The 14,969-nt window shown below is 45.9% G+C and overlaps 2 protein-coding genes across 2 annotated transcripts in view; one reads left to right on the top strand and one right to left on the bottom strand.

The window, feature by feature from the left end:
* Positions 1–5,391, top strand: part of Eif2ak4 (eukaryotic translation initiation factor 2 alpha kinase 4) — a 95,200-nt gene extending 89,809 nt beyond the window's left edge. Inside the window, exons 35-39 of the mRNA XM_059261132.1 lie at positions 293–390; positions 1,789–1,857; positions 2,605–2,649; positions 4,099–4,217; positions 5,142–5,391. Coding sequence (XP_059117115.1) covers positions 293–390; positions 1,789–1,857; positions 2,605–2,649; positions 4,099–4,217; positions 5,142–5,199 — 389 coding nt within the window. The 3' untranslated portion in view covers positions 5,200–5,391. The remainder of the gene's footprint in view (positions 1–292; positions 391–1,788; positions 1,858–2,604; positions 2,650–4,098; positions 4,218–5,141) is intronic.
* A 576-nt stretch (positions 5,392–5,967) lies between these two features.
* Positions 5,968–9,871, bottom strand: Srp14 (signal recognition particle 14). The gene is made up of 5 exons (XM_059261133.1): positions 9,737–9,871; positions 9,526–9,598; positions 8,989–9,101; positions 6,863–6,895; positions 5,968–6,446 (listed from the first exon to the last, which is right to left on the bottom strand). The coding sequence occupies exons 1-5, from the start codon at positions 9,758–9,760 to the stop codon at positions 6,357–6,359; spliced, it is 333 nt and encodes a 110-aa protein (XP_059117116.1). The 5' UTR covers positions 9,761–9,871; the 3' UTR covers positions 5,968–6,356.
* Positions 9,872–14,969: the final 5,098 nt, after the last annotated feature.

A 14,969-nucleotide genomic window follows, 5' to 3' on the forward strand; every position in this document is an offset into this window, starting at 1 on the left:
TGGGTATTTTCCTCATAGAAGAGATTGAAGAAATGTATCTCAAGCAGACAGGGTGGCACATGCCTGTAATTCTAGCACTCGGGAGACTGAGGCAAAAGGGTGCAGCCTGAGGCCAACCTGGTCTATAAATAGATATAACAAAACCCTATCTCAAAGAGACAAAAGAAGGCCCAGACAGAATCTGTCCCCTAGAATCATAACTGGATGTACACTAATGAACTGCTCTTTATGGTTGGCATGTTCTAGAAACTGGGCCCAGATAAAGGCTGTAACTTGAAATTTTCTGCCTCAGGTTTGTTTGAAATCCACGGAACAACGGTAGTCCCCACCGTGAGTATTCTATCCCCAGAAAAGCTGTCAGCTAGCACCAGGAGGCGGCACGAGATTCAGGTACCTCACCTCCACCTTTCCTCGGCTTTCCTTTATTCTTTTTTTGCTTGCTTTTATTTTGTGTATGGATGTTTGCCTGCATGTATGTTGTGTACCACATGTATGCCTCATGCCCTTGGGGCCAGAAGAGGACATGAGATCCCCTGGAAATGAAGTTGCAGATGATTTTGAGTGGCTGTATGGGTGCTAGGAACTGAACCTGGGTCCTCTGTAAGAATAGCCAGTGCTCTTAACCACTGAGCCACTTCTCCAGCCCTGTGTCCTCAGCTTTCTAGTAAGAGCTATAAGAGAAGAAAGCAACAGGAAGGAAATAGAAAGATTTCTTCCCCTTTGCTAACCTGGTTGCCTCTGACGATGTCAGCAGAGTGTCTCTGGTGCTGTGACTCAGCCATCCGTCCACAAAGAGATGTTAGTGTGTAGCTGCGGCTGTCAATAGATGGCCCGTGACAGCTGGAGCGGCTTGTGTCTCTTCTAAAGAGCATTTTAGCCGCTCACAAGAGTGAGGTTCTCATTCTGAACATGGTTTCAGTGTCTGCTGTATGCCTGTGCTAAGGCCGTGTGCGTGTGCGTGTGCGTGTGCGTGTGCGTGTGCGTGTGTGTGTGTGTGTGTGTGTGTGTGTGTGTGTGTAACCTTAGACACATGTGCACTGTGCAGTTAAGAGAACAAAAGTGACAGAATGGCAGTTCAGTGTGTTGAGTGTGAGTGGCCAGGAACATAATGGGAGAGGATGATAAGCGCATTTGTGGGTTTTGTTGTTGCTGTTTGGGGTTTTTTGGTTTGTTTTTTCCCCCTTTGTTTTTTTTTCAGACAGGGTTTCTCTGTGTAGCCTTGGCTGTCCTGGAACTTGTTCTGTAGACTAGGCTGGCCTCAAACTCACATAGATCCTCCTGCCTCTGCCTCCTGAGTGCTGGGATTAAAGGCATGCACCGCCACCACCCAGACAACTTTATTTTCAATAATAATAATAATAATAATAGTAATTTGTTTGAAAAGTGGTATTTTATGTTCAAAAGTATCTGAGGTGTTACATTTTGTTTATATCTCTGTAAAGCTTTAGTGGAAGCTGAAGTCCTAGAACTCACAGAGATCCACCTGCCTCTGCCTCCCCAGTGCTGGGATTAAAGCCATGCGCCACCACAGCACAGCTGTTAAGAACATCTGTAAACCAGTTGTAGTGGTGTGATCTCTGCTACTTGGAAAGATCACAAGTGTGAGGCTAACCTGGGCAACATAACAAGTCCTAAAGCCAACCTCTCCCTCACTGTATATCAACTCCAGCTCCCTTTACTGTATATCAAATCCTTACGTTCTGTTTGGGAGACTTTGTTGCCTGCTGTTTTCTGGAGTGGGAAATAAGATGACTTGGTTTAACACTCTGAACTCCATTTTCTTATTAGGTACAAACCCGACTTCAGACTACCCTTGCCAATTTACATCAGAAAAGCAGTGAAATTGAAATTTTGGCTGTAAGTCACTCTCTTTAACAATTTGAAGCTGGCGTCTGTCTGCATTGTCTAGTGTGGCCCCAGAATTCAGGGCTTTCTTTGCTATCGGCTGTGTCTGGAGTCAGACCTGGCCGTCCCTGATGGAGTGACAAGCAGCCTAACACTAGACAGAGCTGGGGGGAAAAGAAGGTGGTTAGGGTATTTATCCTTTTTCTTCTTTCTTAAGGCCCCACTCACATTCAGGCCTTACTAAGCACATGTGGGGCCTGCACCTCTAGGGTATGGGTGTGAAATCTGGAAATCCAGCCTCAAGTGCTTGTGAGTTCCCAGTCCATCTGAAGTCTGCTCTAGGGGCTGGGAGGATGCATGATGACTAGAGTTCAGATCCCTGAACCCACATAAATGCCTACGATGCCAGCCTCAGAAGGCAGAGACAGCATTCTCACGGCAAGTTGGCTTGTAGACTAGACACGTCAGCCAGCTCTGGATTTCACTGAGACTCTGCCTCAAAGACAAAGATGGAACAGCAGTTGAAAATAAGTCCAGTATCAACCTTGAGCCTTCACACACGCACGTGTGCCTACAACACATGTGCGCGTGCGCGCGCGCACACACACACACATACACACATACACACACACACACACACACTCACAGCATTAACAGCAGCCCTATTCATATCATCCACACAGTGACACCATGGTCCCTAGTCTGTGTGTGCTGCTTAAGAGTTCTCAGTAAATGATACATGTTTCTGTGTATTAACAGGTGGATCTACCCAAAGAAACAATCTTACAGTTTTTATCATTAGAGGTAAGCAATGGGAACTGTTCTGCACTGTGACTTTCAGTCTTGTCCAAGGAAAACTGGAAAAGGTCTTAAGTTTCCTTAGTAATTATGGGCAGCAGTGGGAATTTAGCTGGTAACACTGGTCTTTCTGTTAGTAGGTGTCAGAGGCATTCCTGAATCAGAATCTCACAACCACAAAGTATCAGAGCCAGAACTGGAGTCTAGAGGACTAGTATAATCTAGGTTCTTACCCATAGCGCCATGTGTTCGTTTCCCAAGCAAACCTTCATCCCAGCTAGGGAGGCACAACTACACCGAAGATTCAGTTAGTTTGTTTACAGGTCTATACTTCTATACATTTTTTTCCAATTTTTAAAAATTTGAAGTTTCCCATTTGAAGTAAAAAAACCATAGCTATGAGTGATTTTATTTTTTTGTGAATCAAGATCTTACCAGGTAGCCTGTCCTAGTTAGATTTCTGTAGTTGTGATAAAACATCAACCAAAAACAATTAGGGATGAAAAGGTTTATCGTAACTCTTACAGGCTACAGTCCATTATTGAGGGAAGCCAAGACAGGAACTCCGGGATGGAGGAATGCTGCTATTGGCTTCTGGCGTAGCTCAGGCCCACCTGCCCCGGGTAGCACCGCCCACAGTGGGCTAGGCCCTCCCACATAAATCAAGCAGATGCTCCAGGGGCCAATCTGCTGGAGCCAGTTCTTCTACTGATGGTCCCTCTTTCCAGTTTAATGACAGTTAGTTTGTGTCATTAACAAAAATCAGCACATAGCCGGGCGGTGGTGGCGCACGCCTTCAATCCCAGCACTCGGGAGGCAGAGCCAGGCGGATCTCTGTGAGTTCGAGGCCAGCCTGGACTACCAAGTGAGTCCCAGGAAAGGCGCAAAGCTACACAGAGAAACCCTGTCTCAAAAAACCAAAAAAAAAAAAATCAGCACATAACCCAAGTTGGCCTTGAAATGTAGTAATCCTCCTGCCTCAGGCTCCCAGGAGCAGAGATTACAGGCTACAGGTAATTTTTAAAACATTTCACATCAAATAACTTTTTTGTCTTTCCATACTGTTTAGTCAGATTAAAAATAAAATAAGCTGTGCACTAAGAACTGGAAGCGGGAGGGTGCTCAGTTCAGGGTCAGACAGTGCCAGAGAGTCAGACTGTCTCATCATTCCCTGTTGATCATACAAATAATGAGCACACACCACTCTATGGCAGTTTGCTGACTTGTAATCCAGTCCAGTGAGTAGACATTAAAGGCAACAATCCCCACCTAAAACAAAGTATCCAGGAAAAGCAACCTAAAGTCACATTAGCACACCTGTGGCAAGGTAAGAAGCCTCTACACCTGTGGCCTTCAAGAAAATCAATGCTTCAAAGGAAGAACCCACTCTTCTGACCCAGAAAAGACCAGGCAATAACCCTGCTGCTCTGTTCTGTCATCTCTCATCTTTCCTAGTGGGATGCTGATGAACAGGCATTTAACACAACTGTGAAGCAGCTGTTGTCACGCCTACCAAAGCAGAGATACCTCAAACTCGTCTGTGATGAAATTTATAACATCAAAGTTGAAAAGAAGTAAGTGACAGCAGGTTTCTTGTGGTTAAAATGCAGGGACGGGTCCGAGTGCCATGTTTGTCTTTTGAGGTTTGACAATTCAGAAATGTGATTGACAGCCAGTAAATCCTACTCAGATCATGAATCACAGGGAGAATCTTGTCCATAACAAAACACTGTGGGCCTGAGTGTAGCTGTCCCAATTAAGGTCTATCCAGGCACCTCACTTCATGTGGGGGGAGAGGAAATGGGTGTGGCATGTGGCAGCCTGAGGTTCATGTCACTCTCCCCCTTTTCTTTTTAAGGTAGGGTCTCTCTGAACCTGAAGCTCACCGGATTAGCTAGGCTGACTGGCATCAAGGAGCTTAGGGACCCACCTGTCTCCACCCTGGCCGAGGCTGGAGTTACAGGCATGCACCATTCTGGCCAGCTTGTAATGGTGGTTCTAGGGGTCCACACTCAGTGCTTGTTTGACGTGCCCTTTACCAACTGCACCATCTCCCAAGCCCCAGAAAATGTGTAAAGAAAGAAGCCAGGGGTGGTAGCGCACACCTATAATCCTAGCACGTGGGAAGTGAAGACAGATCAGGAATCTAAGGTCATCCTTAACCTTAAAGGCAAAATTGAAGCCAGTCTGGCTTACACAAGGCTCTATCACAAAAAAGCAAAAAGACATTAAAAAAAAAAAGTGACGGCCTTTGCTGCGTATGTAAAAATGCCAGTCATTCATGTTCTCATGTAACTTGGTGTCAGGGAAGCTGGTAGTGAATGGCTGTCTTCTGCATCAGACCTTGAATTGCAAACTGTCAGTCACAGCTCCAGGAAAGCTTGGGCACTCTTTCCAGTCATCAGTCTCCCGTCACACTCAGCTAGTGTTTTCAAAGTATCAGTGCTCTACCCACTGGTCAAGTCTGCCATCAGTCTGTCTGTCCCGTTCCTTTGCAGGGTGTCAGTATTGTTCCTGTACAGCTACAGAGATGACTACTACAGAATCCTGTTTTGACCTTGAAGAACTGTTGCTGCATTGCTCAAATGGACAGGGGCTTATACTGGAATAATGGAATGTTGTACATTCAATTTATTTTAACTTAAAATTCTAATAAGCTGTCCTACAAAGTTGAGCTTTGTAGGTTTTTCATGTATATTATAAATTTATCTTTTTTGGATATAATAAATGCTTTCATATATAAATTTATATATGCTGCTTTCCACTTGCAGTTCTGCCAACACTAGAGGTTATATGGAGCTGGAGAAGATCAGCCTTTGTCTTCCCTTGCTCCTAAACACTAAGCACACGAAAATGCCCTAGCATTTTCCAAGTGAATAAAAAGGCAGAGAGATCAAAAATCATCCCTTGTGATCTGTTTTGCCTCTTTAGTTGGGGGTAGGAGTACAGAACAGGGTCTCACTATGCAGCCCAGGCTGGCCTCCAACTCAGCCTGCCTCCAGACCATTGAGATTACAGGCTTGTGTCACCACACCAGGCAGAATCTTGATTCTTGATTCTCTAATATTTATTCTGTTGTCTTAAGTGAACTCCTGTTTGGTATGAGAACTCAGACTTGCTGAAAGAATCTTAAGATTAGACAGCAAGGTCCAGGGAGATGGCTCAGTGGTAAAGATGCTTGCTGCCAAGTCCAACAACCGTGAGTTCAATCCCAGGATCCATGCAGTAGGAGAGAACCAATCATACAAGTTGATTATGTGTGCACACATAAAAATAATGTAATTAATTTTTAAAAATTATACAACCAAGTACAAAACTCACCCATAGGATAACATGACTTTTAATAAAACTGTCAGATTTCTATTACAGTATTCTCAAAGACAAGGCAAAAAAAAAAACAAACCACTGAGTAACTGTATCATTCTAGAGTTAGTAGTTACTGTCAGAAACAGGGTAGGCAAAGAAGCAGCTAGCGTGGATGGACTTAATGACATACAGCTCTTCAAAGGTGACTAGACACTTTAAGGCTGGAATCTAAGAATATGCAGCCATACAGTGAAGATCTAAGACAGACGGGCTTCTTACCACAACTACCCTGAGATCAGCCAAGCTTCTCTCTTGACTGACCCTTCCATGAAAACAGTCACATCAGAGGGCTCCAAAAGCGGCAAGCACAGGAAACCGCCCTCAGCTGTTGCTAGTGGCCATGGCTGTCACTGTGCTGGCTTGGTCTTCTTACTCTTGTTCTTCTTGTCCCTCTTCTTCAGCCCATCCATGTTAGCTCTCAGGAGGTTTGAATAGGCCTGGAAGCCAGAACATGGGCTTAGCAGGAAAAGGTACAGACTAGGGAAGCAGCTGACTTTCCACAGTGCACTTAAGAGTAACGGGCATCCGGAAGCCTGCTCGGGCATCATGGGACACCTGCACTGGGAACTGGTATGCCACAGAAAGCTAGCAGCTCCTGGGACACTCCTCCATAGGGAGCTGCAGGCTTTGCACTCTTTTTAAGCAAAAAAGGAAAACTTCAGGCAACTTCCTATCCAACAATATTATAGTGTAGCTGAAGTTTAAGACAAAACTAGCCTTAAAAACTGAAAGGAAGAAAACACTGCTGGATAATAGAAAATAAAACACCACAGGCAAGCAGTGACAGTCCCCACCCTGACCAGTGCCCACTTGTCTCAAGGAGCAATGGAGAACACAAGGAAATGGAACTTACCATCTGAAACTTATTCACTTCTTTGGAACTCACCTGGAAAGGAAAAAGATCACCTCTTAGACATAGTAGACACCCCTTTTCACCCAGATAGGATCTCAAAATGCTTCATCAAAACAACACCTAGGCCAGGTTCAGTGGGACACATGCCTTTTGATCTTAGCACTCTGGAGACAGATCCCTGAGTTCCAGACCAGCCTGGTCTACAGAGCAAGTTACAGGACTGCACAGAGACCCTGCCAACAAGCAAAGTAGCTCTGTGCCTTCTTACACATGAGAGCTGCACCAGGCTGGGAAGGCAGAAGTGGGCTCCCACCAAACCTATTCACCCTTAAAACTCCCTCAGACAAGCCCACTCTGGTAATCCCAATGCCAGCAATTGTGAGGCAGAGATGGCAGACAGCCTTTAAATTTAAGGTGTGTGTATGGGGGGGGGGGGGGGGACCTTTATCCAGATGCCCCTGAATTTTTCCTTGGATCCTAAGAGAAATTTTTTATGCAAAATACATTAAACCAACTCTCTCAGCTGAGCATGCTGGCAGTGGCCTGGAGTCCCAGCACTCAGGAGGCTTGGGCTGGAGGATAATGAGTAACCAGTCTGGGCTAGATAAGCAAGAACCTGTCTTTAAAAAAAAAAAAACCACTTTGTTTTCCATTATTTCAGACTGATATAGACACAATTCAAGCTGCCACAAAAGAAATAATACCTAGGAAGAAACCTCAGGTTCATATCTGTGACAGCCCCATGAACTGGCTTTACTTTAAGTCTTCTCAAAGCCGGGCGGTGGTGGCGCACGCCTTTAATCCCAGCACTTGGGAGGCAGAGCCAGGCGGATCTCTGTGAGTTCCAGGAAAGGCACAAAGCTACACAGAGAAACCCTGTCTTCTCAAGATAACTCATAGAGGAAGACATCAGTTACTGTCTGCAGTTTCATGAGTATCCTCAACTAATGTGATCACAAACAGTCTGTAGAATGAAGTAGTAGTCACTTTGAATCAGGGAATCTTTGTTTTGCCACATTCGACCTCTCATAGAAAGACCACAGTTCTGGACTATAATTCCAAATACCAAGCCTAGCCTGTAGTTACATGTTTGCTAAGTGAACCACAAAAACAAGGGGAAATCAGCTTAAAAATAATCATCGAGCTGGGCAGTGGTGGGGCACACCTTTCATCCCAGCCCTCAGGAGACAGAGGCAGGTGGATAAGTCATCTAACACCCAGAAATGATTTACTGAAGGCCCAGCACAGAAAAGAAATACATCAATCATTCTTCATACTAGGAGAATGGTCCCATATACTCATTTTACTTCCATAGAAATTTTAGCAGAACAAGCATTTGGCCTCTACTTTGTTTTAAAAGTTTATTATGAGCTGGGCGGTGGTGGCACACGCCTTTAATCCCAGCACTCTGTGAGTTCGAGGCCAGCCAGGTCTATAGAGTAAGTTTAGGAAAGGCGCAAAGCTACACAGAGAAACCCTGACTGGAAAAACCAAAAAAGAAAAAAAAAAAGTTTATTATGGATAATTTGTACTACAAAATATAGTAATTGGGAAGGTGGTGCACCCTTGTGATCCCACCACTTTGGAGACATGCAACAGAGTCGGGACTTGGTTATGCTAGGCCATGCTAGGTTACATAATGAACCTGAATTACACAAGACCTCATCTGAAACAACCCCCTCCACCAAAAAAAAGTGGGTCCTGATCCCAAAACAGCCTGGGCGTGACAGGCCAAAAATGAAAGGGAGGAGGAGCCTAATTCAGACACGCCCCTCATCGGTTAATGTAGTTTGAAGATACAGTTCAGGACGCTGGTGGTGTGGCTCGGTAACGGGGTGATGACTTAGCATCCATCTGTAGCCCCACAAAATCATCACTGTACCTATCTCAGCTGATAACACGCACCCGTGACCCAGGCACAGGCTGAAGCTCCTGCTGTGATCTTCCTAGATCACAGGTTCAAAGTCAGCCTGAACTACACAGCAAGACCCTGTATTTTTAAAAAATTCAGCTCACTAGCTGGCCACGGGATAGATTGCACCTGTACCTCGGCTATTTGTCAGAAGATTAAGTTCACGGCCAGACAGACTTAAAAAGAAAACAAAGCAGAAAAGACTCCAGCTCACCACAGTGCTGATCTTCCTTTTCCCATCCGTGGCTCTCAACAGACACTTGTTTTCTGCGGGCTCGAGGCCCTCCACAGAACTCTTCCGCGGAGTAGGTTTGGTGCGACCATCATCTGCGTAAAAAAAAAAAATAATAATAATAATAATAATAATACATCCTGGTGAACACCGCCACAGGCGTTGCTGCTGGGTCCAAAGCGGAAAACGCAGAGGGGTTTCAGGGGTGACCCAGTCCACCATCACTGCTCTCAACTCCCCACACTCGCCGTCACCAAGTGGCTTAGCTATGGCCCAAGGCGGGAGCCACGACTGGACAGTGCGACCCCGAGGCATCCTCGATCTCACTAATGCGGCGTCTGACACGCTCGTGGCCCCACGGTCACGGCGAGCGGGTGCGGGGACACCACCGCACCAGGCACACCTCCTAGCACCGCCGCGACCCTGAGCCCTAGCGGCGGCCGGTGCTCCCCGACAGCAGACGGCCCCCGGGCTGCCCGCCCCCGGCCCTCCTCCCGCGCGGCCCCGGGGGCTGCTTACACTTCTTCAGGGTGATGAACACGCTGCCCGACGACCGGCACTTCTGGAAGAGCCTGGTCAGCTCCGTCAGGAACTGCAACACAACACGCCCGGTGAGGCGGCCTCCAGCCCCCGCCCCGCCGCCGCACGGCCCCGGCCCGCCCGCAAAGGGGAAGCGCGACCCGAGCCGACCCCACCGGCGTGAGTCCCCGGCCCTCCGGGCCGCCGATACCTGCTCGCTCTCGAGCAACACCATCCCGGTCTCTGCGATGTCAACTCCGTCAGCAGAAGCCGGCCCAAGCCGTTACAGCCGGAAGTCTCGCCTGCGGTGGGCGGGGCTTCCGCTCCTAGTTGCCCTTCTTCCGCCAATCCCTGCCTCGCTCCGTCTACCTTGGGCATGCGCCCTCGGACACCACTCCCCCCGCCCCCTCCCACACACACCCCCCTTCAGCCTGTCCAGGATGAGGAGTGACACTTTGGGAACTTGGACTGTCACGCCTTGCTTCACCCCTAGGCCAGGGCGTGGGAGGGAATGAGAGCAAAAGAAAGACTTGATAGAAACATTCAAGTTACCCAAGAGTCCATTGCCTCCGTTTTCTTATTTTTAAAGTGAGGATGGGGCTGGAGAGATGGCTCAGAGGTTAAGAGCACTGGCTGCTCTTCCAGAGGTCCTGAGTTCAATTCCCAGCAACCACATGGTGGCTCACAACCATCTGTAACGAGATCTGGCGCCCTCTTCTGTGTACATAATAAATAAAAAAAATTAAAAATAATAATAATAATAAAATAAATAAAGTGAGGATGACAGTTACCCCTTTCACAATCTGGCTGTGAAGAGCAGATGAATTTATATGGAAATATAGAATCTTGTCTGGTACATACAAGTGCTAGCTAAGCTTTAACCATTTGTCTCAGTCACTGTTCTATTGCTGCGAAGGGACACTATGACCAAGGCAACTCTTATAAAAGAAAGCATTTAACGGGAAGCCTGCTTACAGTTTCAGAGGTTAGTCCATTATCACCACGACAGCGACCATGGATGCACGCAGGCCGACATGGTACAGAAGTAGCTGAGAGTTCTATATCCTGATGCTTAGGCAACAGAGAGACTCTGCCTGGCATGAGCTTTTGAAACCTCAAACCCCAACTCCAGTGACACACTTCCTCCAGCAAGGCCACACCTCTTAATCCTTCTAATCCTTTCAAATAGCATCACTCCCTAGTGACTAAACACTCAAACATATGAGCCTCTGGGGGCCGTTCTTCTTTCCACCACACCATTGCTATTTCCATTGCCATTCTCAAACAGTAAATTTTATTTATGCAGTCCTAGATCCCCAGGCCTTGTGTATGCTAGGCAAATAAACACTTTACCACTGAGCCACATCCCCATCCTAAGTCAAATAATAAAGGTGAACTCCTCTAAGCAGGCTGGGTGGCCCTAAAGTCCAACCCCAAGTTCTAACAAAAGTGACTAAAGTCCAGTCCAATTCCACCTCCAGATTTAGTTAGAAGGCCAGGATTCTAGACCCTGCTCTGTTGAAAGCCAACGTGAACCCTGGGCCTTTTTAAGGGCAAGTATTCAATCTTGCAACAGGCTTTTAGTGAGTGCTTGTTAGCCTGTACTAGGTACTTGTAGGGTCTGGAGATACAGCCGTGTGTGAGACACACAAAGGTTCTGGTTTCCTTGAACTTGGAATTACACGTAGGGAGGAAATAACCAAAACAAGTGGGTGGCTGAACTTTAGATATTGAACACTGTAAAGACCACTAAGAAGGGTTACGGTGGCAGTGACGGGAACCTCTTCAAATGGTGGTCAGGGAAGCCTCCCCTGAAGAGGATGACTGTGAGCTGAAGGATAAAGGGACCAGACATCCAAGATTCCAGAGACACAGTGTTTCAGGCCAAAGGATGTCTAGAGCAAAGATCTCAAAGTGGAAACCAGCTGCTCTATCAGGAAGGTCAGGTGTGGGGGGGGCATCTTTACAATGAATATATATAATATATACGATTTTGTGATTTTTGAAGTTACATCATTCAAAATATATAATTTACAAAATTTAAAAATTAACAATGTTTAAAAATAAGTTTACAAAGCCGGGCGGGGGTGGCGCACGCCTTTAATCCCAGCACTCGGGAGGCAGAGCTAGGCGGATCTCTGTGAGTTCGAGGCCAGCCTGGACTACCAAGTGAGTTCCAGGAAAGGTGCAAAGCTACACAGAGAAACCCTGTCTCGAAAAACCAAAAAAAAAAAAAATAAGTTTACAATAGGTGGTGGCGCACGCCTTTAATCCCAGCATTCCAGAGGCAGAGGCAGGTGGATCTCTGTGAGTTTGAGGCTAGCCTGGTCTACAGAGTGAGATCCAGGACAGTCAAAGCTACACAGAGAAACCCTGTCTCAGAAACAAAACAAAACAAAAACAAGAATAAACAGAAATTTGACAAAGTGACCTGCTTTGCTTAGAAATTTCTACTGTAAATGAAATTGTAAGGTGGTTTTACAGGGTACATTGTTTACATTTAGGAATAAAAGAGGCCAAAGGCATCCTGACCCTAAGACAGCAGAGTTCTTGTTTGCGGTATCTTTAGAAAGAGCACTGTCTCTTGTGCAGGCAGCATTGATCTCATCAGTGGTGTGGAAGTTTCTTGACCCCAGGGAAAGGGGCTTTTTCCTCTTCTCAGCTCCTCCCAGTTTTTTTTTTCTTCCTATCCTATTCAGAGGGAGAGGAAAACATGTGGAAAGAGGAGTGGAGGAGAACAGAGAAGAAGCCAGTGGCCAGAACATGCAGGGCCCATAACTAGTACATTTGGATTCTGTTCCTGGTATAAAGAGAAGAGGTCGGGGTGGCTCAACGGTGGAGTATTTACCCAGCATGCATGAGTATCTGGATTCAACATTTTTTAAAACACTTAAACAGAAAGAGAAGGCTCTTGATAAGAAAGGTTTAAGCAGGATGTAACAACAGCACAGGCTTTCTTGGACCGCCAGCCCCCAAATCATGACCAAATCATGATCAAGACTTACTAGTTATGAATGCTTGCCCTTAATTCAGGCTTGTCCCACTAACTCTTATAACTTCTTTTAACCTGTTTCTCTTCATCTACATTTTACCTTTCTTTCACTCTGTATGTCCTACTTTCCTGCTTCCTCCGTGTCTGGCTGGCTGGCTGGCAGCTGCCTGGCAGGCTGGCCTGTGGCATCTCCCTCTCTTTCTCCTTCATTCTCTCTCCAACCTAGATTCCTCCTCCTACCTATTCTCTCTGCCCACCAGCCCCGGCTATCCCTCCTCTGCCTAGCTATTGGCCATTCAGCTTTTTTTTTTTTTTTTTTTTTTTTTGGTTTTTCGAGACAGAGTTTCTCTGTGTAGCTTTGCGCCTTTCCTGGGACTCACTTGGTAGCCCAGGCTGGCCTCGAACTCACAGAGATCCGCCTGGCTCTGCCTCCCGAGTGCTGGGATTAAAGGCATGCGCCACCACCGCCCGGCTCCATTCAGCTTTTTATTAAACCAATCAGATGCTTTAGGCAGGCAAAGTGAAACAGCAGCACATCTTTACACAGGTAAACAATTATTCTGCAACACAAGCAAATACAACACATCTTTACATAGTTAAACAAATATTCTATTCCACAACATAACAAGTCTTTCTCTGTCCCACCAGCCAGCTCCCAAAATAACAACATGGAGACTTATTATTATGAAAGCTCGGCCTATAGCTTAGGCTTGTTCCTAACTAGTTCTTATAACTTAAATTAACCCATTTATATTAATCTACTTTCTATTGCATGACATTACCTCTCTTCCATCTTGCACTTCCTGTTTTCTCTCTGAGTTTCCTGGCATCTCCCTTGCACACTAGCTTCCTCTCTCTCTACCTGGAAGTCCCACCTATACCTCCTGCCTAGCTGTTGGCTGTTCAGCTTTTTATTAGACTAATCACAGCAATACACCTTCACATAGTGTACAAATATCTCACAACAGCAGGACAATGACAATCTTATTTATATTTGGAAGACTCCCCCATCTGTGGTGTGGAGAATGCACTACAAAGGAAGAAGGCAGAATTGAGTTTGGTGGTAAATGTCTATAATCCCAGGGCTAGGAAGACTAAGGCAGGAAGGTGGATGTAAATTTGAGGCCAGCCTGGGCTCCTGAATGAGTTCTAGGACAGCCTACATGGGGAAATCTGTCTCAGAAAAAAAAGAAAGAAAGAAAGAGGTCTGGGTACAATGACACATGCCTTTAATCCCAGCATGCGGGAGGCAAAGGCAGGCAGATGTTTGTGAACTGGATGCAAGCCTTGTCTATGCAGCAAGTTTGACTAGCCATGGCTACATAGTGAGACCCAGTCAAAAAATAGGGGGTGGGGGTTACAATGTGAGGGCTAAAGTTATGTTTTAGTTTAAATTACTGTGCTTAAGAGATCTATAAAACAAAAATGCCTCTAACCTGTAAGCCCCACTTGCCCAAGGACAGATAATTTCCTAGAATTCTGGGGGCTATTGTTTATGTAAGATAACACACCACATGTTTTCACTTCAGCAAACAAGATTGGTTGTCCCAACTGCACAGGATACACTTGATCACATGTAGAGGTGTGGTGATATATTGTGTACCCTAAATGTGGTGATATATTGTATACCCTAATAAACTTATCTGGGTATCAGAGGACAGATCCAGCCACTAGATTAGACATAGAGGCCAGACAGTGGTGGCACACACCCTTAATCCTATCACTTGGGAGGCAGAGATCCATCTGGATTTCTGTGAGCTCAAAGCCACACTGGTAATAGAGTTAGGCAGTGGTGGTACATGCCTTTAATCCCAGCACTTGAGATCTCATGCCTTTGTTTGGAAAGCATACATGTCTTTAATCCCAGGAAGTGACATGGCTAAGTGGGTGGAGAAAGGTATATAAGTCATGAGGAGACAGGAACTAAGCAGCAGTTCAACTGAGACCCTCAGGGGTGAGGACTCAAGGGTTTCAGTCTGAGAATTAATGGAAACAGGATCGGCTGAGGAGTTGGTGAGGTGAGGTTGGCTGTGGCTTGTTCTGCTTCTCTGATCTTTCAGCGTTCACCCCAATATCTAGCTCCATTTTTTTTATTAATAAGACCATTTTAGCAATTCGTGTTACATAGAAGGGAGATACTTAGACAGGAAGTACGTCAGGATGTATGCTTGCCCCAATTGGAGGAAGGCAGGAAGTATGTGGCCTTGTGGGTTTTGCCTTTATAAGCACCTGACTAACCTATTTCAGCACCATTCTTTGGGAATCCTGGGTATGGATCTTGCCGGTGTCCATCATCCTGGCTGGTTTTAAATAAAGCTTGCTTTAATTAGAAAATTATGAATTTGGTCTTTTTCCTCACAATTTTCAGGTTTAACAATGGGAGGGAAGTGGGAACCCAACCAGGAGACAGTATCTGCTTCCTATTGCTTCCTAACAAAACACCACAGATCTA

Source organism: Peromyscus eremicus, chromosome 4 (assembly GCF_949786415.1).
Source record: "Peromyscus eremicus chromosome 4, PerEre_H2_v1, whole genome shotgun sequence".
NCBI classification, from domain to species: Eukaryota; Metazoa; Chordata; class Mammalia; order Rodentia; family Cricetidae; genus Peromyscus; species Peromyscus eremicus.